The sequence below is a fragment of the Neomonachus schauinslandi genome, chromosome 7 (genome assembly GCF_002201575.2).
Source record: "Neomonachus schauinslandi chromosome 7, ASM220157v2, whole genome shotgun sequence".
Lineage (NCBI taxonomy): Eukaryota > Metazoa > Chordata > Mammalia > Carnivora > Phocidae > Neomonachus > Neomonachus schauinslandi.
Window position 1 is genome coordinate 97,986,050 of NC_058409.1, and position 25,221 is coordinate 98,011,270.

Consider the following 25,221-nt stretch of genomic DNA (forward strand, 5'->3'; position numbering starts at 1 on the left):
TGGGGCTCGATGTGGGGCTCGATGTGGGGCTCGATGTGGGGCTCGATCCCAGGACCCCAGGATCATGACCTGAGCCGAAGGCAGACGCTTAACCATCTGAGCCACCCAGGCGCCCCTGCAACAGGTCATTTCTATTAACACTATGCTACCTTCGGACTGAGAAGATGGTAGGTGGAGTAGCTCTAAGTTTGGCCAAAGATTAAGGATTTCTAGATGAATGATTCACAAACTTGCCTGTAGCACAGAACCTATGAAACAAAATCATTCTGTAGGAGTGAAGTCCAGTAATCTTATTTTTAACAATTTCAAGGACAATGAATATACTCAGTTACATTTTAAACCACTCTTCTGGACTATGGCTTTGTAACAATTTAAGAACAACAACAACATGCCATTTAGATAGAGCGAAGAAAAAAACACTTAACTCTTCGTATTCTAGACAGTTCAAGCACACAGCGCACAGTAAACTCTAGAGACATGCAGAAGGTCTATAAGTCATGGAGAACTATGCAATTTTAAAAAATTGATACATTTTATCAAAATAAAAAACTTATCAACAGACAATATTAAAAAAATAAATAAGCAAATCACAAACGGGGGGGATCTTTATACATATATCTGAAAAGGACTTCTAGTCAGAATATTTAAAGAACCCCTACTGAAACTGCTTAAAATCATAAAGTTGAGGGGCACCTGGCTAGCTCAGTTGCTGGAGCATGTGACTTGATTTCCGGGTGGTGAGTTCAAGCCCCATGTTGGGTATAGAGATTATTTAAATAAATAAATAACTTTTTTTAAAAGTGCATAATGGGGGGGCGCCTGGGTGGCTCAGTCGTTGGGCCTCTGCCTTCGGCTCGGGTCATGGTCCCGGGGTCCTGGGATCGAGCCCCGCATCGGGCTCCCTGCTTGGCGGGGAGCCTGCTTCTCCCTCACCCATTCCTCCTGCTTGTGTTCCCTCTCTTGCTGTGTCTCTCTCTGTCAAAAATAAATAAAATCTTAAAAAAAAAAAAAAAAAAAGTGCATAATGGGTGCCTGAGTGGCTCAGTTGGTTAAGTGACCCACTCTTGGTTTCTGCTCAGGGCCTGATATCATGGTCTCAGTGCTCAGCAGGGCATATGCTTGAGGTTCTCTCCCTCTCCCTCTGCCCCGCCACCCTCTCTCATGCTCTCTCTCTCTCTCAAATAAATAAATCTTTAAAAAAATTAAAATAAAAAAACTTAAAGCATAAAGTTGAGCAAAAATCAAATGGCTGCACTAATGCTTTCCTGAAGCTTGATTTTAAACTGAGTTGAGTATCATTTTTCCTCTCTTCCACAAACCTCCCTCCTCCCTTCTGCAAATCTCCCCTCTTCTGTTCTTAGCCTTTTGTTTCAGGAACCCAGTACCACCCTGAAAACTACTACATAGGCTGGCAGCACATACGCAATTCTTGTTGAAACTGGCTAGATCCTCTTTTTCCCTATGAAGCCTCCAGCCCTTTTTTCTAGGGGGGCTTGCAGTTTTGAAGGCCATAGCCTGCTGCAGCTTCCTTTGCCCGACCAAGCAATAAAGCTATTGTTCCTCTATTCCAAACTCTGTCTTTGTGTTATATTTTGGCTCCAAAGCATAGAGGTCAGTTATCGACAACACTACAACTCAATAATTTTTAAAAATCATTTTAAAAGTGGATACATTATCAACAGATAACTTCACAAAGACAAAGAATGGCCAATAATTATATAAAAAGATGCTCAACATCTGGGAAATGCCAATTAAAATCATATTGAAACACTGTCATCAGCCAGACCCCAGGACTTGACCTTTACTGCTCACCTACTCATACCCACCGACCTTTGTCCCACATTTTTCCTTAAGCTCTTCTTTCCAGCTTAACTCAACTCAGGCAAAAGACCTGAGGAGCAGCATAGCACCCACCCGGTGATGGAAACTGAAACTACCCTTCAAGCAGTAACAATTGACTGGGCATAGTTCCCCTGAGTACCACCCAGAGCAGTTTGAGCTCAAACCCTGGCTCACACCTGCAGAGATGGACCACGGAGTGACCTGTGGAATGACCGACAGTTACCTTTCCCTCATTATAATACTCTATTATTATATAATATTATATAAAATCTCCACCCAAGGAGGGGGGAACACAAGCCTCATTTACTTAATATATTATGTATGTACAGGCATGTTCCCTTTAGGTGCATGTGTGACCTTACGCCTGCCTCTACGTGCGATGATCAGGCTCCCTCCTAAATATTCATCCTAACCCTAAATAAAAGGAACCCCATTCACCCTTGTTTGGGGACTCACGGCTTTGGAAGTTATTCCCTGTGATCTCCTTATTTGCTGCAAATAAGTTTACTTTGTGCAACGACTCCGCCTGGTGTAGTTCCTATCTGTGACTTACCAAAGAGGGAACTTGTGTTAGTTCAGTTACAATACCATTACATACCTAACAGAATGGCTAAAATTAAAAAGACTGATAACATCATATGCTAACAAGCATTTTTGGCAACTAGATTGCTCATTCATTGCCAGTGGGAGTATAAAATGACACAACCACTGTAGAAAACTGTTGGGCAATTTATTATAAAGTTGAACCCTAAATCAGTAATTCCATTTCTGTATGATTACCCAGGGGAAATGAACGCGTATGTACGTAAAGACTTGCACAAGAATATTCATCGCAGCTTAATTCAAAATAACCTAAAACTGGAAATAAACCAAATATCCATTAATAGATGAATGGATAGACTGATAGATTGTGGTATATTCATAGTATTGGAATATTACTTAGCTATACAAAGAAATGAACTATATGAATGAAACTCAAAATCATTATGCTGAGTTAAGGAAACCAAACACAAAAGAGTATGATTCCATTTATGTGAAATTCTGAAACAATCGAAACTATGGTAAAAGACAGTAGCTTGGGGGAGGGGGAAGGATTGACTGTGAAGGCCATAAATGAACTCTCTGAGATAATGGAAATATTTTATATCTTATTTATTTTTTTAGTTCTATATCTTCATAGGATATGGGTAACAAGGGTATATATGCTTATCAAACTGTAACACTTAATATTTGGGGGTGGCTGACTGGCTCAGTCGGTACAGCATGCAACTCTTGATCTCAGGGTCATGAGTTCAAGCTCACGTTTGGTGTATAGGTTACTTAAAAAAATAATAAAAATTTAGGTGTGCCTGGGTGGCTCAGTTGGTTAAGCGTCTGCCTTTGGCTCAGGTCCTGATCCCAGGGTCCTGGGATTGAGCCCCACATCAGGCTCCCTGCTCAGCGGGAAGCCTGCTTCTTCCTCTCCTGCTCACCCTGTTTGTGCTCTCTCTCTCTCTCTCTCTCTGTCAAATAAATAAATAAAAATCCTTTTAAAAAATAAATAAAAATTTAAAAAAATTTAAAAAATAAGTTGCAATTGAATTTTTTTAAAAAAGAATTAACATCTGTTCATTTCACTGTCTATATTACTACATGTAATTTATAACTCAATTTTAAAATAATAACACAGGGGTGCCTGGGTGGCTCAATCATTAAGCATCTGCCTTCGGCTCAGGTCATGATCCTTGGGTCCTGGATCCCTGCTCAGCAGGGAGCCTGCTTCTCCCTCTCCTGCTGCTCCCCCTGCTTGTGTTCTCTCACTCTCTGTCAAGTAAATAAATAAAAATCTTTAAAAAAATAAAACAATAACACAGTCATATTTTGGATCATTTGGGTCACAACCTTAGACTCAGTCAATAATTCTCAGGATATAAGTTTGAGGTAGGGTTAACCATTGCATTGGTACTGTTTGCTAGGATGCAATGGGAAGTTACTCAGATCAGAGGGCTGAAAGCTATTAGCAGAAGGGAGGAGGGGGAGTAGGGCCCAAAGCAGGGAATGTCTTTTGTTTTGCCAGACCAGTACTTCCTGCCAAGGAGACACCTGGCTAGGTATTTTCCTGATAGCCCCTTGCATTAGCCATTCTGAACTAATTTGGAGCTGAGGGCTTACACAGAAGCCCCTTGAGCTGTCCTGAAGTTAGCTCATTATAATGCTAAGATCTCCTCCAATGGGTGGGGTTTTCTGCCATTTTTGAACATAACAATGTATGCTGTAGCATGTTGATGTGCTAGGCATGTGTAATTGAACCAAAGTGCCTAATAGAATATATATATGTTCCTTAATATACATACAAACTCCCTGCCCCCTAATACACTGAATAAAAGCTTCCTTTACTAAGCGCATGGAGAGAGAGTACTTTGAGAGCTATCCCTGTCTCCTAAAAGTAATGAAAAGTTCTTTGCTTTCAACACTTCCTTGGGTTTTGTTCAATTTAGTGGACCCCAAGAGGTGAACCCCTTGAGTTCAGTTAAAGTATAAATGATGAACTAAATGGACAGTATTTAAATTTTTAAAACTCATTAGGACCTAAGAAATCAAAATCTTTTTCCTTGATAGGGTATGCACACATTTTTCAAGTTTAAGAAATATATCTCTAAGTTATAATGATACCCCAAGGGCAAGAACAAAGGTTTTTGTTTTTTCTTTTTTACAACCTCCTCTCCCCTCCTCACTCCTATCCATTTTTTTTTTTTAAAGATTTTTATTTATTTTTTGAGAGAGAGAGAGAGAGACAGCAAGAGAAGGAACACAAGCAGGGGGAGTGGGAGAGGGAGAAGCAGGCTTCCCGCTGAGCAGGGAGACCGATGTGGGACTCGGTCCCAGGACCCTGGGATCATGACCTGAGCTGAAGGCAGACGCTTAACGACTGAGCCACCCAGGCACCCCACTCCTATCCATTTTTAAAATTGCCTTTGATTCCTATTTCTGTGACTCCTATCCTCACATGAATGGCTCTGTCCCAAACTCTCTCTCAAGCTATGATTTCCCATTTCCAGATGCCTAAAAGACATCTTTACCTGTATGTTCCTCTGGTATATCAAACTCACAGGTCCAAGAAACTAAAGTAAATTTAATATTAATTCATCATCTTGTCCCCCCAAATTTTTAAGCATGTTGATGTGTTAGGCATGTGTTTGTGAGATACTTTTATACTAATTTGTGAGATACTTTTACTAATTAACTCATAGACTCAAATATACATATGGGAATTTATTAGGGGATAAAGATAAATTAAAAATGAATCATTAAAAATAATAAACTGGATTCCTACTTCACTTATACTAAAATAAGTTGTCGACAGATTTAAAATGTTAAGATGTGGGGGAAAAGCACTAGATGAAAATGTGTACAATAATCTTGGGGTGAGATAGCCTTTAATGAGCATATCATGAAATTCAGAAACCAAAAGTGAAAATAACAACCTAGACTATATAGATTTTTGTAAATATCTGCATACCAACAATAGCAATAATAATAGTGATAATTAACCAAGTCAAAAGACAAACTGTGAGAAAATATATATGATGCATGAGAAATCCAGAGCTAATTGCCATGCTATATAAGGAGATTTGAAAATCAATCAGGGAAAAAAAAACCCTTAACATTCAGCCTTTTAAAGTGTAGAATTCAATGGTTTTCAGTATATTCAGAGTTGTGCAACCATCACCACTATCCAAGGGACACTGCCAAATTCTTTGAGGTGGCCACTGGAATTGGCAGGTTAGTGGGGGAGGGGTACAGATGTTAAACTGAAGGCTGAGAGAAAGGACTGGAAAATAAGGATGTAGAACTCAGTATTGTAGAAAACTCTTCCAAACACTGTTATTGTGAAGAGGTAAAGGTGTGGAAGGGTGGAGGGTGCTATATAAGATCCAAGGAGGACTGTGAGTTTTGTTTTGCCTTGTTTCTTTTCAGTTTTGGAAGGTCTACTACTAGAGCACATTTGTATGACAGTGGGGATGATCCATTAAACTAATAGGAGGTATTATGAGTTGAACTGTGACCCCCAAAATGACACAATGAAGTCCTAATCCCCAGCACCTCAGAACGTGACCTTGTTTAGAAATAGGGCTGTTGTCCAATTCACATTTACAGACACAGAAATGTAGAATTCTACTGAAAGAAGGGACACTGCAAGTCTCGTGGCCCAGCCTGCCATCAGTGGAGTGGAGAAGGATAACCCTCCCCCTGGAATCACTGTCTTTCAAACAATAATACAATTATTACGAGGAGTAAAAGCAAGAGAATATGAGGACATGTGTATTCAGGTTAGTAAATTTCATAGAGGGAAGATGAGGAAGTCCTGACTGCTTCAATTTTCAGTTAAGTATGTGGTAATGCCATCAGCTGAGGGTGATGAGGAAGGAGGGATACATGAGTCAGAACTTTGAGGAGAGGACTGAACTAAAATATGTAACTTTTTAGCTAATGTAGGAGAATTTTAAAAACTTTTTATTATAAAAATTTTCAAACTTACAGAAAGATTAAAGAGCTTAATGAACATCCTTATACTTTCTACCCAAATTCAACAATTGTTGGTATTTTACTATAATTGCTTTCTCTATATATATTTTATATTTTTAAAGATTTATTTATTTATTTTAGAAAGAAGGAGCACACTAGCAGGGAGAGGGGCAGAGGGAGAGGAAGAGAACCTCAAGCAGACTCCCGCTGAGCACATGGAGCCTGACACGGGGCTTGGGGTTCGATCTCACCACCCAAAGACCATGACCTGAGCTTCAATCCAGAGTTGGCAGCTTAACCAACTGAGCCACCCAGGCACCCCTCTACATATATTTTAAATTAAATTTGTTTTTCTGAAACATTTCAAAATAAGTTGTAGACATCATGACATTTTACTTCTTTTAATGTCATGACATTTTACTTTTAAAAATATCAGCATTCATTTTCTAAGAATAAGGTCATTCTCTCATATGACAACAATACCATTGTCACACTTAGGAAGATTTACAATTCCATAATATCATCTACATTTAAATTTCTCTAATTGTACCAAGAATATATTTTACAGCTTTTTTAAAAAAAATCAATATATCACCAAGGTTCCCACATTTTGTTTACTCTTTTCATCTCCTTTTTTAAAGGAGCGGTTTTAAATTCACAGGAGGAGAGCCTGGGTGCCTCAGTCATTAAGCATCTGCCTTTGGCTCAGGTCATGGTCCCAGGGTCCTGGGATCGAGCCCCGCATCAGGCTCCCTACTCAGCGGGAAGCCTGCTTCTCCCTCTCCCACTCCCCCTGCTTATGTTCCCTCTCTCACTGTGTCTCTCTCTGTCAAATAAATAAAATCTTAAAAAAAATAATAAATTCACAGCAATATGGATCCTCATATTGCCCTCCTGTCATCCCCCGCCCCTCACACTTGCACAACCTCCTTAGCAACAACCCCACAAGAGTGATACGTTTGTTACAGTGATGAACTTACATTGACACATTGTAATCAACAAAAGTCCACAGTTTACATTAGTAAACTCTTGGTGTTGTACATTCTGTGGGCTTGGACAAATGTATAATGACATATATCTACCTTTGTAGTGTCATACAGAGCATTTTCACTGTCCTAAAAATCCTCTGTGCTCCGCCTGTTCATCCCTTTCCGTCCCCTGCCAGCTCCTGGCAACCATTGATCTTTTGTCTCCGAGGTTTTGCCTTTTCCAGAACGTCATAGTTAGAATCACACAGTATACAGCCTTTTCAGATCGACTCTTTTCACTTAGTAATATGCATTTATTTCCCTCATGCATTTTCATGGCTTAATAGCTCATTCTTTTTGGCACTGATTAATATTCCATTGTCTGGATGTACCACAATTTATACATTCACCTACTCAAGGACATATTGGCTGTTTCCAAGTTTTGGCAATTATGAATAAAGCCGCCATAAACATTTGTGTGCAGGTTTTTATGTTAACATTCATATTTTTTCCCCTATCACATTAGCTTTTTGAAGGGACAATACCAGTTACCTGATGATTTTCTTCAGGGATTCATATAATATTATACTAAGCCTTGTATTTTCTGTAAAGTGATTTTTTTTTTTGAGACTTGATTAGATTGATAGGGCTGTGTACGCATGTTGTATCATATTAGGAGGCACCTGACAAAAGGTCATCCTAATATTCGTGGTGTTTTACCATTTGGTATGGTGGTCCTTCCTTCTCTCCCCCTTCCTTCCTCCCTCCCCCCGCCTTCCTTCTTTCCTTCCTTCCTCTCCCTCCCTTCCTTTTTTCTTCTCCCTCCCTTTCTTCTTCCCTTCCTTCCTTTTTAGTAATCCCTACACCCAATGTGGGGCTCGAATCATGACCCCATGATCGAGGGTCACATGCTCCACCAACTGAGCCAGCCAAGTGCCCCTGGTGGCACATTGTTTTACCCCTTGCAATTAATATTTTCAGGATCCTACTTTGGAACCCGTGAGTATCCTGTAACCTAACAACTTTCACCTAATTGCCTCCACTGATGTTTCTCATCTAAATCAGTGATTATATTGGGAGGGGGCAAAGTCCATAAGACTTAGTGAGGTCATCTAGGGAGAGAGTGAGTGTAGTTAAAGAAGAGAGTCCAGGTTCAACTCCTTACTCCAATAATAACAAGCCAGGTATAGGATGGTGCAGCAAAGGAGTGAGAAAAGCAACAGTTAGGTGAAAAGAAAACCAAGTACATGGCTTCAGCTCTCTGGAAAAGAGAGCATTCCAAGAAAGAGCAAGTTCTATTAGCATAAGATGAAACTAGATAAGTGCCCATTGGATTTGGTAAGATAAAATTCACTGGAGAAATTGGCAGATTTGCAGAGGACTGGGGACAGAAATCAGACTACAGTGGGTTAAGAATAGAAAGACAAGGGAGAAAGAGCTATACTATGTACCTTTTTCAGAGGTGGCTTTATTTACTTTTTAAGATTTTGTTTATTTGAGAGAGAGAGAGAGAGAGCCCACCAGTGGGGGGAGGGGCTGAGGGGCAGAGGGATAAGATTCCCCACTGAGGAGGGAGTCCCACTTGGGGCTCCATCCCAGGACCGTGAGATCATGACCTGAGCCGAAGTCAGACACTTAACTGACTGAGCCAGGCACCCCTCAGAGGTGGCTTTAAATATCTCTAGCTTGGGCTTGTCAATAAATACTGTTTTTCACAAATTTTACACTTATTTCTCTTCCTTTGGTCATTTCTCTCAATGTAAGTTTTAAAATACAGTGTAGTGAGATAAGATTTTGAAATATTAATCTTTGTATTTTTTAATTTCTTATAGCACCCTCTTAATTTTCTCCTACTCACTTTGCAGCATCTACAGAGCCAGGAGGAGAATTAAGATAGTTCAAATGAAAACACAGAAAACCGGCAAATATTTGTCCTGCTGTTGTTATTCTCTTGAATCTAAAGCTAATGAGGATTATGAAGTGGATGGGGGTGACAGAGGATCAGTCCTTTCTCCCTGATTCAGGAAGAAGAGATACAACATTATCATGACTGAGATGGGAAGAGAGGGTATTGGAGCCACCCTCTCTATAGTAATGGTCTCCAAAAAATCAGTTGACAAAATTTGACTTGTGATTAAGGCTCAGATGACTCCTAATTTGAAGGAATGTTAGACTTGGGGTCTCAATGAAAACTTTTGTAAGGAGAGTGAATGTCTCCATATCTTTGGGCTCTGGGTCCTTCTATTTTACTTTGCCACTACTTTTGGGGCCCCCACCCTATTTCCAGGAGATATTCCCATAGAAGTCATGAATAGCAACAAGAATAGAGGATCTGGAGTGAGGGTTTCCAGGGATGGTGAGGAAGGAGGCAGGGCATCCCAAACTGTGGACAATGCTCTCTTGTCAGTAGTGTGAACATGGACAAGTATTCAAGGTTAAGGGCTAACGTGGATATACAGGGCCTGAGTTGAACTAGACATGGCCCTCAGTTCCCAAGCCCAGGCTTCCTATCACTTGGGTTTTTACCTGTTAGCCTCAGCACACACAGGCCAGGTCCTGCATGTTCCCTGGAAGCAGCATGCCAAAGACCTTGAAGCAAAAGCTTGAAGCGTTAATAAAAAGTCCAAAGTTCAGCTCTTTCTTTCTAAAGAGACCTCATCCACACCTTCAGTACACACTAGCCTGGCACCCCCTCAGAAACGTAGTCCGTTCATTTCACAGCTGATTTCTGAAAGGTCTGAACTTTCTCCCCTAGATAGCCTCCTCCTTTGGGGAGAACTGGGACTGATGATGATGATGATAATGACGACTTCTGGCAACACTATGGAAAACTAACATCACTGGCCACTCACTCATGTAGTCCTTGATGTAATCCATTGCTGCTCATTTATTATCCTCTGTACCTCCATCCTCATATTATTAAAGCTGTGCTTTTTCTTCAGCATAATTAAGTCAGTTTGTAATTTTATGTAAGGGTAAGTGTGACTGTCTTTCTTGCTAGACCGAAAGCTCTGTGAAGATAGGAGCCATCTTCATACATTTTTTTGCCTCTAGCATAGTAGTTATTTAAGAAATCTTGGTAGTTTTAAACGACTCTCACTGGCAGATCTCACCGATCCATAAGGATCAGAGTTACCATCCATATATACACCGTTCCCAGATGTGTATCTATTGTTCAGAGCCTTCTCCCGAGGACCTATATATGCAAGGCTCGACCTGACATCTCCAATCTCCACTCCACCTCAAACTCAGTATGTCCCAAACTGAATGTGTCTACTTCCCTTGGCAAATGGGCTCTTTCACCCAAGTTCTTTATCTCAGGGAATAGCAAGGTCATTCATCCATTGTTTAAGCCAGAAAGCCTTCAACTCTCCCTTAGGCTATGGGCCATCTTCTCTTTTTCCCTGGATTATTATCTTTTTTTTTTCTTCTAAAGCAATTAGACAGTGTCTAACACAGACTAGGTACTAGTAAATATTATTGGATAAATGATCTGACTTCTGGTTTATTTCCATAGAATTAATTTTTCACTCAGCAGTCAATGTGACATTCAGAAACATCTGATGCTGATCCATTGCCCTTTAATGGCTCACTATTGTCACAGGTTAAAGATCACATTTTGTATTAATGCAATTTGCTCATTATTATTCACACAATCAGATCTACTTATTCTTGCAGTTCAACTTCTTGCCACTTTTCTCCTGGTGATATTAAATGTTGTTTATTAAATGGGGCAAACTCTCTTACCTTCCCATTTGATAATACATTTCCACTGAATCCTCATCCCTGATCCTCATCTGACTCACTCCTACCCATTTCTTCAGGTCCTAGCTTAGTACTCACCTCCTCACCTGACCTGAAAGGGGTTGGAAACTCCTGCTAGATCACAAAGTACTTTGCAAACCAAGATCTTAGTTAACTACTTAGCTAATCAAGGACCTACATTGCCTTTTGCTTTCAAACTATTTTGTAGGAGTCCTTCTTACCTGGGGGCTCAGTCAGTTAAGTGTCCAACTCTTGATTTCGGCTCATGTCATGATCTCGGGGTCGTGAGATTGAACCCTGAGTGGGCCTCCATGCTCGGTGGGGAGTCTGCTTGAGATTTTCTCCCTCTGCCCCTCCCCCTGTGCTCTCTCTCAAATAAATAAAATCTTTAAAAAAAAAAAAAAAGAAAATATTATCTGCAATAGGAGGAAAATTGAGATCACCTCAATTACTTAAGGCCTAGATCAGAAGCCTAGTTTAGGAGCTGAGTATCTGTAAATCTTCATTAGGCCTTAACTATAAACACTTTCCAATATGTGGCCTTCCAAGACTAGAAGCTTCTCAGACGCTACTCTGAGGTAGTGTTAGCAAAACGCTGGGAATACATTTTAAAACTGTTCCAAATATCTACTATGGTATTTTATTTAATGAGATAAAGATATTTTTATCATACTTGAAGGATTATAATGCTGGGGCTGGATGGGGTTAGGAGAGGACAAAAAATAAAGTTTGGGAGTCAACCTTCTCAGTCTGAAGCCATCACACACGTGGTACCAAAGATTCCTCCTAACAATCTGTTCCATTTTCTTCATAATCTCAAAAAGGAAGAAATCATTAGCTTCAAATTGTTTATATTTTTATTTTTATTTTTTATTTTTTTAAAGATTTTATTTATTTATTTGAGACAGAGAGAATGAGATACAGAGAGCATGAGAGGGAAGAGGGTCAGAGGGAGAAGCAGACTCCCCGCCAAGCAGGGAGGCCGATGCGGGACTCGATCCAGGGACTCCAGGATCGTGACCTGAGCCGAAGGCAGTCGCTTAACCAACTGAGCCACCCAGGCGCCCCTATATTTTTAGAAAATGCAATTTTAACAGGGGCATATAAGGATTTTCTTCCATTAATGATTCAAAAATTTTTTGAAACCCTCCTCACAAAACTCAGAATTTTTTTAAAAAGTACAAGAATGCAACCTAATTTCTTTTAAAACAAATATTAACAAAAAGTAATACACACAAAAATAAACAAGTCTTCAAAAATAAAGCCATTTTAAACTGGTAATCCAAAGAATAATCTCAACATTAAAACTTTAGTTTGGGAATAAACTATTTGTCTTAAGAGCTTTATTGAGGTATAAGTGACACATAAAAAACTATATATTAAAGATATACAATTTGATGTTTTGACATATATACATATACACACACCCATAAAACCATCACCATAATTAAGGCAGTAAATATATTCATCACAAAAATAATACCTCTTATTCCTAATATTGGTAGTTTTTTCCTAATCAGTCTAGAGGTTTATCAATTTTATTGATCTCAATAAACTTTCATTGACTTTTCTCTATTATTTTTCTGTTTTCTACTTTTTGATTTCTGCTCTGATCTTTAGTATTCCTTTTCCTCTATTTAGTTTGGGTTTAAGTTGCTCTTCTGTTTCTCATTCCTAAGTTAAAAGCTGAGGGCATTGATTTGAGACCTTTCTTCTTTTGAAATATAGGCACTCAGTGAGATAATTTTGCTCTAAATCTGTTTTAGAAGCATTCCATACATTTTGATACATTGTGTCTTCATTTTGATTCTCTTTGAAATAGTTTCTAATTTCCCTTTTGATTTTTTTCATTGACCCATGGCTTATTTAGAAGTGCATTATTTAATCTCCCAACTATCTATGGGTTATCCAGAGATCTGTTATTTCTAAATTAATTCCATTGTGGAAGAGAATATAGCAGGTATGATTTGAATCCATTTACATTGAGAACTGGTTTTGTGGCCCAGGATATAGTCAATATTGGTAAATTTTGTGTTTACATAAAAAGAATGTATATTCTACTGTTGTTGGGTAGTTTTTTAATAAATGTCAATCTAATCAAGTCGGTTCAGAGTATTGCCCAAATCTTCAATATCCTTTCAGATTTTCTATATATTTGTTCTACCACTTATTGAGAGAGGCTATTTTTTTTCCAACACAGGGCTTGAACTCATGAGCCTGAGATCAAGACCTGAGCTGAGATCAAGAGTCAGACACTTAACCAACTGAGCCACCCAGGTGCCCCAGAGGGAGGCTATTGATATCTCTAACTATAATGACAGATTTTTCTATTTCTCCCTGAAAATCTATCAGTTTTTGATTTATGTATTTTGAAACTATTAGTGGGTGCTTTGTTTAGATTTTGTCCTCCTAATGATCTGACTCATTTATCATTATGACATGAACGTCTTTATATTCCTGGTTATATTCTTTGCTTTGAAATCTGTTTTATTTGTTGTTAATATAGACACTCTAGTTTTTTGTTTTCAGTTGATTTACATTATCCTGACTTTTTTTTTTTTTTAATTTGTGGTAAGGCCATTTAACAGATTTACTCTTTTAATAAATTTTGAGTGCAAGATATAGTGTTTTTAACTATAGGCATGGTATTGTAGAGCAGATCTTGAGAACTTACTCATTTTGCATGACTGGATTAAATAGTCTCCATTTCCCCCTCCACTCAACCTCTGGCAGCTGCCATTCTACTCTCTGCTTCTATGATTTTAACAATTTTAGATAACTCATGTAAGTAGAATCACATGTAGTATTTATCTTTCTGTGATTGACTTATTTTACTTAGCGTAATATCCTCAGGGTTCACCCAGGTTGTTGCATATGGCAGGATTTCCTTCTTTTTTTAAGGCCAAATAATATTCCACTGTATTTTCTTTATTCATTCATCTGTCATTGGACATTTAAGCTGTTTCCACATCTTGGCTATTGTGAATAATGCTGCAATAAATATGGAAATGCAAGTATCTCTTTGTGATTTTCATTTCAATTCTTTTGGATAAATACTCAGGAGTGGGATTCCTGAATCATATGGTAATTCTATTTAAAATTTTTTGAGGAACCTCTATACTATTTTCCCTAGTGGCTGCACTATTTTACATTCTCACCAACAATGTACAAGGGTTCCAATTCTTCCATACCCTTGCCAACACTTTTCTCTTTTTTTTTTTGATAATGCCATCCTAACAGGTGTGAAGTGATATATCTGTGTGATTTTGATGTGCAATTCCCTGATGACTAGTCCCTCTGAGCATCATTTCCTATACCTGTTTGACATTTGTATGTCTTCTTTGGGGAAGTATCTATTCAAATTCTTTGCCCATTTTACATCAGGTTATTATTATTATTATTTTTTTTTGCTACTGAGCTGTAGTTCCTTATACTTCTTCGAAATTAACCCCTTTGATATATAGTTTGCAATTATTTTCTTGAATTCTTTTCACTCTGTTGTTAGTTTGTTATGCAGAAAAAAAAACAAAGTCTCACTCGTCCAGTTTTGCTTTTGTTGACTTTTGGGATCATAACCAAGAAATCATTACCAAGACCAATGTCATGAAGCTTTCCTATTATATTTTCTTCTAGTTGTTTTATAGTTTAAGGTCTTTGAGATGATTTTTTTTTGTACGGTTCACTGTTTTGCATTTAGATATCCAGTTTTCCAAACACTATTTGTTGAAGACACTATCTGATGCTGACTTATATTTTTGGCACTCTCAACTAGTTTCTGGATTGCTCACAAAGGGAATTTGTCTCTGTATTACCGCTGACTTGGTCGGTATGTTTATGGGGTGGGGGAGGAGGGTCCAAGGCTTCTATTCTGCCATCTTGCTGATGTCATGTCTCAGCATGGTGTATCTTAAAAGATATATGGGGCGGGCGCCTGGGTGGCTCAGTTGGTTAAGCGACTGCCTTCGGCTCAGGTCATGATCCTGGAGTCCCTGGATCGAGTCCCGCATCGGGCTCCCTGCTCGGCAGGGAGTCTGCTTCTCCCTCTGGCCCTCCCCCCTCTCGTGTGCTCTCTGTCTCATTCTCTCTGTCAAATAAATAAATAAAATCTTAAAAAAAAAAAAAAAAGATATATGGGGCATCTGGGTGGCTCGTCGGTTAAGCATCTGCCTTCAGCTCAGGTCATGATCCCAGGGTCCTGGGATCGAGCCCCATGTTGGTCTCCCTGCTCAGCAGGGTGTCTGCTTCTCCCTCTCCCTCTCCCTCTGCCTCTGCTCTCTCTCTTGCTTACTCTCTCAAATAAATAAATAAAATCTTAAAAACAAAACAAAACACTGTATTACTTTTCACCTATTTTTGTCTTTATATCTGAAGTGCATTTTTTTCTAATTTCTACATTTCTTCTGAACTTGTGGCTTATAATAGCATACCAACCTTATAAATCAGTTATTTTAGATGAAGAATCACCACTTTCTAAATAATATACTACCATGTGTGATTCTGGGGACAGGTAAGGAGGGGAGAGCAGAGACAAGAAATACACCTTAAATAGAACCATTAATGTAATTTCATATAATACAAGTTGAATAACGGGGTAAATGATTTAATGTGTGGTTTTATTTCATATTACACAAATATTAGTCAAGCAGCCAGTAGTCAGATGTCAAGCACTCTAAGACAAATTCTCTTGAAGATAGTTTCTCAGATTTTTAGTCTATCTAAGACTTGACTGCACAGTTTGTAAAAAAATGCAGATTTTCAGGCTAAACTCCAGATTTTAATTTAGTAGGATTGAGATGGAGTCTAAGAATCTGCAAATTACTGACCAACTCAGTGACCCTGACAGGAGACAAAGAGATCACTATGGAGTTAGGCATACCCTTATTTCTTATTTGAACTGGATAAATGGATGATGGGTACAACAGAATGAACATTATTAGACAATCCAGGTAGAGGCAAGAACAAGCCAAGGTGTTTTAGCCTAGCTTAAGAGTTTCAGATTAGAAAAGGCCTCTGGTATCAAACTAAAAAACCTATAGATTAGAATCTTGAAACTGTCTAAGGTTTCAGAGTAGGGGAATAATAATCTGAAAAATTTTTAAAGGAATGTTGATTGGATGGGATGAGTTGTAAGTTGGAAAGCCAGTGAGAAGGTGTATAATGAGGTGATAAAGGTAAGCATCAAGGAGGAGGTACAGATAACAGAAAATAAAATGTCAGAAGTCATACTGGTAAAAAATATTGAACTTCCCTTCACATACCTAAGAATAGAAAGTTAATATTAAATACATTAAAAATATTCATTACAAACATAATAATAATAGCAACAATAGCAACAACAATAATAAAAGTAGTAAGAATGAAATAATCTTTAACAGGTCTTTCAGATGTTTACTTGCATCATTCTTGAAACTCCACAGGAGCTCAACAGCAGTTTGTATTGCCTGGAAGAAATATTAAAAAGAGGTATTAGTCTTCTAAACTAATCCATCAGTCATTATAAATTAAAAACAGGCATTTCCTATCTTCTATAAGGCAGGTGAAGCAATGTCTGCATTCTGTAGCATAATTATATATATATATATATAAAATTTTTTTTAGTTTTATTTAAGTAATCTCTATACCCAATGTGGGGCTCAAACTCATGACCCCGAGATCAAGAGTAGCATGCTCCTCCAACTGAGCCAGACAGGTGTCCCACATAATTATATTTCTTCATTCACTATTTCAACCAATTTTGATTTATTGTCAAAGATAAAAAGATTCATAGTCAAAAAAGAAAACTTTACTTGTCCACAACTACAAATTTGACATTTAGGTTAAACATTTAAAGGTATGAGAAAGGGGACAATTCTGGGGGTAGGGTAGGGTTTGGGTGGGCAGGTAGGAGCAAAAATGTCAGACAAGGCTTCAAGGAAGATGGGACCTGAACTGGGCTTGAAGGTGGGATCTAGACATGTGGAAAATAGAGAGTACGGAAGGAGGAAAAGGCATTTTACACAAAAATCTTAGTATGGATTCTGTACATCAGAAATTGTCAACAAATTCTCACAGTTTGTAAAAATGGATAACTTGCAACATGCTGTGAAACCAAATCCAAAGGAAGATGTCACTTATGCATTTATTCCTTTCTTACCTTCTTTCAACGGCGTTTTGAGAGCAAAATTTTCTTTGCTTTCATGAAGAAAAGCCTTTGAAGGATCAAAGTGTTTGATACCAAGAACTTTATTCAATTCCTCCTGTAGTTTTGTCTCACTTTGTTTTCTTTTAGCAAGCTGAGAGCGGAGTTTTGACACCTCCTATGTAAGAAAAATATAGACAATAAACAAGAATTAAAGTTCATGTTGGTGAACTGTGTTATCCATGTTACTGACAAATTCCAAAGTTGCTCATCTACCAAACCAAAAGGCAAAAATCACTACTAGATACAGGATTTAAGACTACAAATTAAAAATGACTCTGAAGGGCTGTGACAGAGGAGATAATGAGACATTTAAATCTTCTTGCCACTCTACAGTGGCAAACATACAAAGCTGTTTCTGATAAAAGTTCATCTCCAAATGAAATGCAGAGGCCAACCTCTGGCATGACAGCCTCAGAAGCTCCACTAACCTGCTTCCCAGGGAAATTAAAAATTATAAAAAACGCAACCATTTAAAGCCTGTAAAAATGGTCCTAAGGCAAAATGGCCAATGAAGAAATCTCTATTCAAGCAAATCTAGAAAAATACAGTAAAAAAAGTTAAGGGTCTGTGGTATTTGAACCAACCCTGCTCCTTAGTGAGGTAAAAACCCTACACCAGACAGCTGCAGTGAAGAATATGGGGCCCTCTCTTCCTCCAGCACCCACTCGGAGGCTTTTCCTGCCAGAAGCTGGACATCAGCATTTCTCTTCTCACCCCCAGCTACCTGTTGCCGAGGCCATGTCCCAAGTAAATGTGGCTGAGAGGTGAAAGATCCTTTCTTCCGTAGAACAAAGGGCTCTACCTTAGGAGCTGTGTGCTGAAAATGCTGAGACCCTGATCACCTTTGCCCTGGCTCATAAAGTGATGATTCCATGCCAGGGAGAGAACCTGAGGCTGTTCCTCTTTTCCCTCTCCCCCAAGTCCACCAAGCACTCAGTTCCTAGGCCAGATGTGTCGCTCAGAGAAAAGCTGGTCATCTTCTCCAACTTCAGCTCCAAAACCCTGTCTCAGAGATTTTATCTGGAGGGGAGAAGTGGGCTCTAAAACACATAGCTCCTAATTTCTTGCCAGAGGGGCTGATTTCATTTGGAACAGAATGCTGATTTCACTTGGAACAGAACTGAGAGAAGTTCAAGCTGGAAGAACAGTAGAGCTGGTGGTGTAAGGGAACTGGGAGGTGATTCAAAATATAGGCTAAATGGTAGGTTTAAAACTGGTGAATAAGACAGCTGGGAGGAGCCCTTCTGGAGTCAGAACATAATCATTGACCTCAGACACAATTCCAATGGAAGAGCCAGAATTTACTTGGGTTAGTTTGTAGAGCAATTATACTCCAAGGCACTGCTGAAAATAACAGAGCAATAAGCAACCAGTTATCTAGCAACTAGCAGTTTAACAAGTGATCAGGGAAACAGAGGAAGACAGCCTTACCAAAATCAGTGTCATGCCAGGGTGACTGTGGGCATATTCTAAACTGAACCTCCCTGAGTAGCAACATCAGAGGCACAACACTACTGGGAGTGGAGAGAAGGAATAGAATTCACTAGCACAATCCAGCCAATTACTAAACAAATGGACAAGAAAATAACAACGGACCTGGAAGGAGAGGGCTATAACCAGAAGTGCTATAATATGTAATCAAAAATATCCACTATCTGACAAAAATGTACAAAGACCCAGGAAAGCATAACCTATACATTGGAAAAAAGCACGGAACAAAAACTGCCTGCAAGAGTAACCAGATATTGGACTTATCCAAAAAAGATTTTAAAGTAGCCATTATAAATATATTCATAGGGTGGCGCCTGGGTGGCTCAGTCGTTAAGCGTCTGCCTTCGGCTCAGGTCATGATCACAGGGTCCTGGGATCGAGCCCCGCATCGGGCTCCCTGCTCCGCGGGAAGCCTGCTTCTCCCTCTGCTGCTCCCCCTGCCTGTGTTCCGTCTCTCCCTGCCTCTCTCTCTGTCAAATAAATAAATAAAATCTTTAAAAAAAAATATATATATATATATATTCATAGAACCAAAGGAACCCCCCGCAAAAAAGGTGAGAATACTCAAATTACTAGAATCAGAAATGAAAGAAGGGATATGATGACTGACCTTACCAAAATTATAAGGATTATAAAAAAAGTACTATGAACAGTTATATATCCATAAATCAGATAACATAAATGAAATGGACAAATTCCTAGAAAGACACAAACTACTGAAACTGTCTCAAAAAGAAAGTCAATATGAATAGACTCCTAAGACATGAAAAGATTGAATAGTCATCAAAATCTACCCACAAAGAAAAGCTGAGGTCCGGATAGCTTCCCTACTGAATTCTATTGTACATTCAGTGAAGAATTAAACCAATTATTCATAAACTATTTCAAAAAGTAAAAAAGACAAAATCTTTCCCAACTAATTTTATGAGGTCAGCATTACCTGGATACCAAAACCAGACAAAGATAGTACATAAAACCTATAGACCAGTATCTGTTGGGAATATGGATGAAAAAAATCCTTAGCAAAAATTAGCAAAGTGAATCCAGCAACTTTATAAAAAGGGAATTATATACCATGACCAAGTGAAATTTATCAGAAATCCAAGGTTAATTTAATATCCAAAAATCAATTAATTTAAGAAATCATATCAATAGAAAGTCATGTGATTATGTTATAGACACAGAGAAGGCATTTAACAAAATTTAACACACTTTCATGATAAAGACCCTAAAAAAACTAGTAATAGAAGGAAACTTTCTCAATTTGATAAAGAGTATCTATGACAGACCCACAGCTAATAGCATACTTAATGGTGAAAGTGTGAATGCTTTCCCCCAAATCAGGACCAAAACAAGGATGTTCACTCATATCACTTCTATTCAACATTGTCTGGAGGTTCTATCCAGGGAACTTAGGCAAGAAAAAGTAATCAAATGCATTGTTAGAAGAGAAGTAAAACTATCTCTATTTACAAATGATCTTCTATATAGAAAATCCTAAGGAAGCCACTAAAAAACTATTACAACAAATAAATGAGTTCAGCAAGATTGGAGAATACTAAACCAGTATACAAAAATCAATTTTATTTCTATACACTTGCAATGAACTACCCAAAAATGAAATTAAGAAAACAACTTCACATACAACAACATTACAAAGGATAAAATACTTAGGAATAAATTTAACAAAAGAAGGGCAAAAGTTACATTTTGAAATGGCCAAAACATTATTGAAAGAAATTAAAGATCTAAGTAATTGGAAAAACATCTCATGTTCTTGGATCAGAAGATGTAACACAGTTAAGGGGCACCTAGGTGGCTCAGGCGTTAAGCGTCTGCCTTTGGCTCAGGTCATGATCCCAGGGTCCTGGGATTGAGCCCTGCATCAGGCTCCCTGCTCAGCGGGAAGCCTGCTTCTCCCTCTCCCACTCCCCCTGCTTGTGTTCCCTCTCTCGCAGTGTCTCTCTCTGTCAAATAAATAAATAAAATCTTTAAAAAAAAAAAAAAAAAGATGTAACACAGTTAAGATGGCAATACCTGGGGTGCCTGGGTGGCTCAGTCGTTAAGCGTCTGCCTTCGGCTCAGGTCATGATCCCAGGGTCCTGGGATAGAGCCGCGCATTGGGCTCCCTGCTCAGCGGGAAGCCTGCTTCTCCCTCTCCCACGCCCCCTGCTTGTGTTCCCCCTCTCGCTGTGTCTCTCTCTGTCAAATAAATAAATAAAATCTATATAAAAAAAAAAAGATAGCAATACCCCAAGCCTATCTACACACTCAGCGTAATTCCCATATGAATTTTATTTTATTTTATTTTTTAAAGATTTTATTTATTTGACAGAGAGAGACACAGAAAGAGAGGGAACACAAGCAGGGGGAGTGGGAGAGGGAGAAGCAGGCTTCCCGCTGAGCAGGGAGCCTGACGCGGGGCTCAATTCCAGGACCCCGGGATCATGACCTAAGCTGAAGGCAGACGCTTAACCCACTGAGCCACCCAGGCGCCCCTCCTATATGAATTTTAAATGAGTTCTTTGTAAAAGTTGAATAGCTGGTTTGGGAATTCATACGGAATTGAAAGGAACCCAGAATAGTCAAAACAATCTTGAAAAAGGAGAAAGTAGGATGATTCATGCTTCATGGTTTTAAAACTTACTCCAAATCAACAGTAATCAAGACAGTGTAGAAGTACAAGGATAGATCAGTGGAATACATTTGAGAGTCTGGAAATGAACCATAAATAAACGGTCAACTGATTTTCAACAAGGGTGTCAAGACCACTCACTGGGGAAAGAATAGTCTTTTTAACAAATGGCATGAGAACAACTAGATATCCACATGCTAAAGAATACAGTTGGGCCCTTACTTCACACTGTATATAAAACCCTCAAACGGATCAATGACCTAAATATAAAAGTTAAAACTGTAAAACTCTTAGAAGAAAACAGGGATAAATCTTCATGACCTAGGATTTGGCAAAGGACTGTTAAATGTCAAAGAGCAAGAAACAAAGGAAAAAATAGATATGTTGGACTTTGTCAAAATTTTGTGTTTCAATGAACATTATTAAGAAAGTAAAATGACAATGTACAGAATGGGAGAAAATATTTTCAAGTAATACATCTGATAAGGAACATAAACATATAAAGAACTCTCATAATTTATTAAAAAAACAAACAGTAATCCAATTAAAAATGGGCAAAGGATATAAATAGACAGTTCTTCCAGGAAAGACATACAAATTGCTGATAAGCACAAGAAAAGATGGTCAACATCATTAGTCATCAGGGAAATGCAAGTCAAAACCACAATTAGGTACCTTTTCACATCCACTAGTATGGTCAGAATGAAGAAATCAGGTAATAAGAAATGTTGGTGAGGATGTGGAAAAACTGGAACTCTCATATATTGCAGGTGGAATATAGAAAGATACAGCTGCTTTGGAAAAGAGTTCCTCAAATGATTAAACGTAAAGTTACCAAGCTACCAAGCAATTTCACTTGTAAGTATAACCCAAGAGAAACCAAAACATATGTCCACACATGAATGCTTATAGGAGCATTATTCATAATAGCCCAAAGGTGGAAACAAGTCAAATGTCTATCAACTGACAAATGGATAAATAAAATGTGACATTCACACAATGAAATATTATTAGGTCATAAAGAGAAATGAAGTACTCATACGTTCTACGACATGGATGAACTTTGAAAACACTGTTAAGCAAAAGAAGCTAGTCACAAAAGACCACATATTATTTGAGTGCACAAATAGGAAATATCCAGAATAGGGATATTTATAGAAACAGAAAGTAGATTAGTGGTGGGAAGGGTGAATGAGGAGATAGGGAGATGACAGTTAAAAGGTAAGGGGTTTCATTTTGAGGTGATACAAATGTTCTAAAATTGACTATGGAGATGGTTGCATATCTGTGAGTGTACTAAAAACCAGAGTTGAATACTCTAAATGGGTGAATTGTATGGTATGTGAATTATATCTTAATAGAGGTGGTAAAAAAAAACTTAAATGCTTAGCTATCTTTCTCTTAAGTAATCTCTACACCCAATATGGGCTCGAACTCATGACCCTGAGATCAAGAGTCACACGTTCTACCAACTGAGCCAGCCAGGTGCCCCAAATGCTTAAACTATTTTTGAATACAGCTTATCTTTATCATATTTATTTATACCAAGGACTTTGCTATTTTGCAAATAGAAATGGATGTGTAAAGCTTTATGAACTCTTCCAATTACTCTAGTGATTTTCAATATACTAATGAGGTAGTTGGAAAACCTGAGAACATTAATAGCCATCTGGTCAACACTCTAAAATAATTCTCAGATGGATGTTCCTCTATAAACTTAGTTTTTTCCAATACCAAAGTCCTTCCTTAAACTCAAATTTTATAGTTAGAATAACAAATGCCCCACCCTAATACCTTCAGTAGAACTAAGTGTTATTTTACAAACCGATTTGAGTTGGCTATTTTCATCTTTCAGTTTCACAACATGCTTGATTTTTTGCTTTAGATTTTGATGACCCAGTAATTTAGCATACGAATCTCTTAGTTTATTTAGTTGTTCCTGAGCTGCACCATGTTCATTCAACAAAGCCTGTTTCTCTGCTTCAAATGCATCCAGTTGTAGCTGAAAAAGATTTTTTTTATAGACTTAGAAATGTTAAATTTACTTGTCTCATATAAACTACAAAGGAAACTCAAGTACCAAAAAAAAAAAAAAAAAAAGATGGACAAAAACAGATCATGCTGACATATCCTCAGGGCTCTCCATAAATTCTGTGAGACTCTTTAAAAAAACTTTGGTGTATTTCATTTTTAAGATCACTAAAACAGAGGGAAAGAATCAGGGAAAGAAGGCCAGCTAGCCAGTCTAATCTGTGTATCAGCCGGATCACCATATCATAACCAATACTGTCCTCCCACTTTTTTAAGTGCTGAGATTAGCATTTATCCTTTTTTATTTTAAGATCAGTATATTAATTTGAGAAACACAAAAAGATCATAACAAAATTAAGGATCACAAATTTACATAAATTATCGAAAATTTCTATCAGGAGAGCCTTCTAAGCTATCAAGTCTCTTATTAGAAGGTAATTTTTAGCCTATAAAGACTACACAAAAAAATGTATGCATAATAATTTAAAAAAATTATAAGTCTCCTTTAATAAGGAGTTAAATTGGCACTGTAAATATACAGCAAAATGATCTTTCAGAAAAATCAAGTCACTGGGGTGACTATGACAGGGAAAAAAGTGAATGCCTAAAACAAACACAAGTGAGTATAGACCCAACTGACAAACCTGAAAAGGTTTCGTTTTATTATATAGTTCTTCATAAAGGAGACGCCACTTATTCGTTTCCTCAGTTAACTCTGCCACTATGTTTTCTTTTCCAGCTTTTCTGTAAGGGGAAATGAAATTTAAAAACACAGTGTATTAGAAAAAATTACTGAGGTTATATGGCAGTCAGGTTCTAAACCCAGATTACCTTGCTTCTTCCTCTTCCAGTTGTTTCTTGAACTCTTCACCTTGTTGCTTGAGTTGGTTCTGCAAGTCAGTTATTGTTTTAAGAGAAGAGACTGTGATTTCTTTAATTTCTGCTTCTTTAAGTGCTGACTTGGTCTGCAGATCTAGAAGCGTCCTTGAGTTTGAGAGAGAAGAGTCCACTAAACATTTTATAGCCATTTTAGTAACTTTTTCCTCCTTTTTTACTTAAAAAAACAAAAACAAACGAAACAACTCAAGGAACTCTCCAAAAACTGTACTTTTTTAACTGTGTAAACTCTTAATTTGCAATTGAAGATCACCCAAAGCAAGTCATGAAATTACAATTCCTTGCATCATTTAGTAGCTGGCTGTCAACATTAAATTATCTTAATGGTTCTAACGCTACAAGTGTGGGCAGGTTTTAGTTCTCCCACATACCTTACGTATTCTTGATTTGAGGTCTCAGTTGCCAATATCTGATAATGAATGTCCTCTGCACTTTTCTCGGCCTCGGCCACTTTTTCCTGAAGTGATGAGTTCTCCAGCTTAAGATCTTCTATCTCACTAGCTGTTAATGCTTTATAACTTATTAAAAGGAAAATAAAAAGTTGAAGGATTTTTCTAACTACTGTATGCATGATAAATATATAGCTCATTAGTTTATATTTTATACGGTTTAAGGTAACACAAACAAAACCTTATAAACCATGCATTTACACAGGTAAGAATTCAGTATTCTGAGGTCAGTACTAATGAACTTATATGGCATACGCTGTCCATTTAAAGAAAAAACAAATCGAGTGCCTACTATGTGTATGAAGTATACCAAACATGAAAATTACTCCAAAACAAATAAATATATGATCCCTGCACCTATTGTCACAAAGTTTATGGTCTTGTGGGGAAGACAGGGAAATGCCTCTCCAGGTCTTCACAAAAAAATGTGAAAATATATGTAAATAAGATTTGTGT

At 38.0% G+C, this 25,221-nt stretch overlaps 1 protein-coding gene across 3 annotated transcripts in view; it reads right to left on the reverse strand.

The window, feature by feature from the left end:
- Nucleotides 1–16,416: 16,416 nt before the first annotated feature.
- Nucleotides 16,417–25,221, reverse strand: part of HMMR (hyaluronan mediated motility receptor) — a 36,384-nt gene continuing 27,579 nt past the window's right edge. For all 3 annotated transcript variants that reach the window (XM_021695608.2, XM_044916855.1, XM_044916854.1), the window contains 6 exons: nt 24,688–24,834; nt 24,251–24,403; nt 24,064–24,163; nt 23,214–23,390; nt 17,215–17,377; nt 16,417–16,522 (listed from right to left, as the gene is read on the reverse strand). In XM_021695608.2, the coding sequence (XP_021551283.2) occupies nt 16,503–16,522; nt 17,215–17,377; nt 23,214–23,390; nt 24,064–24,163; nt 24,251–24,403; nt 24,688–24,834 (760 nt within the window). In that variant the 3' untranslated portion in view covers nt 16,417–16,502. The remainder of the gene's footprint in view (nt 16,523–17,214; nt 17,378–23,213; nt 23,391–24,063; nt 24,164–24,250; nt 24,404–24,687; nt 24,835–25,221) is intronic.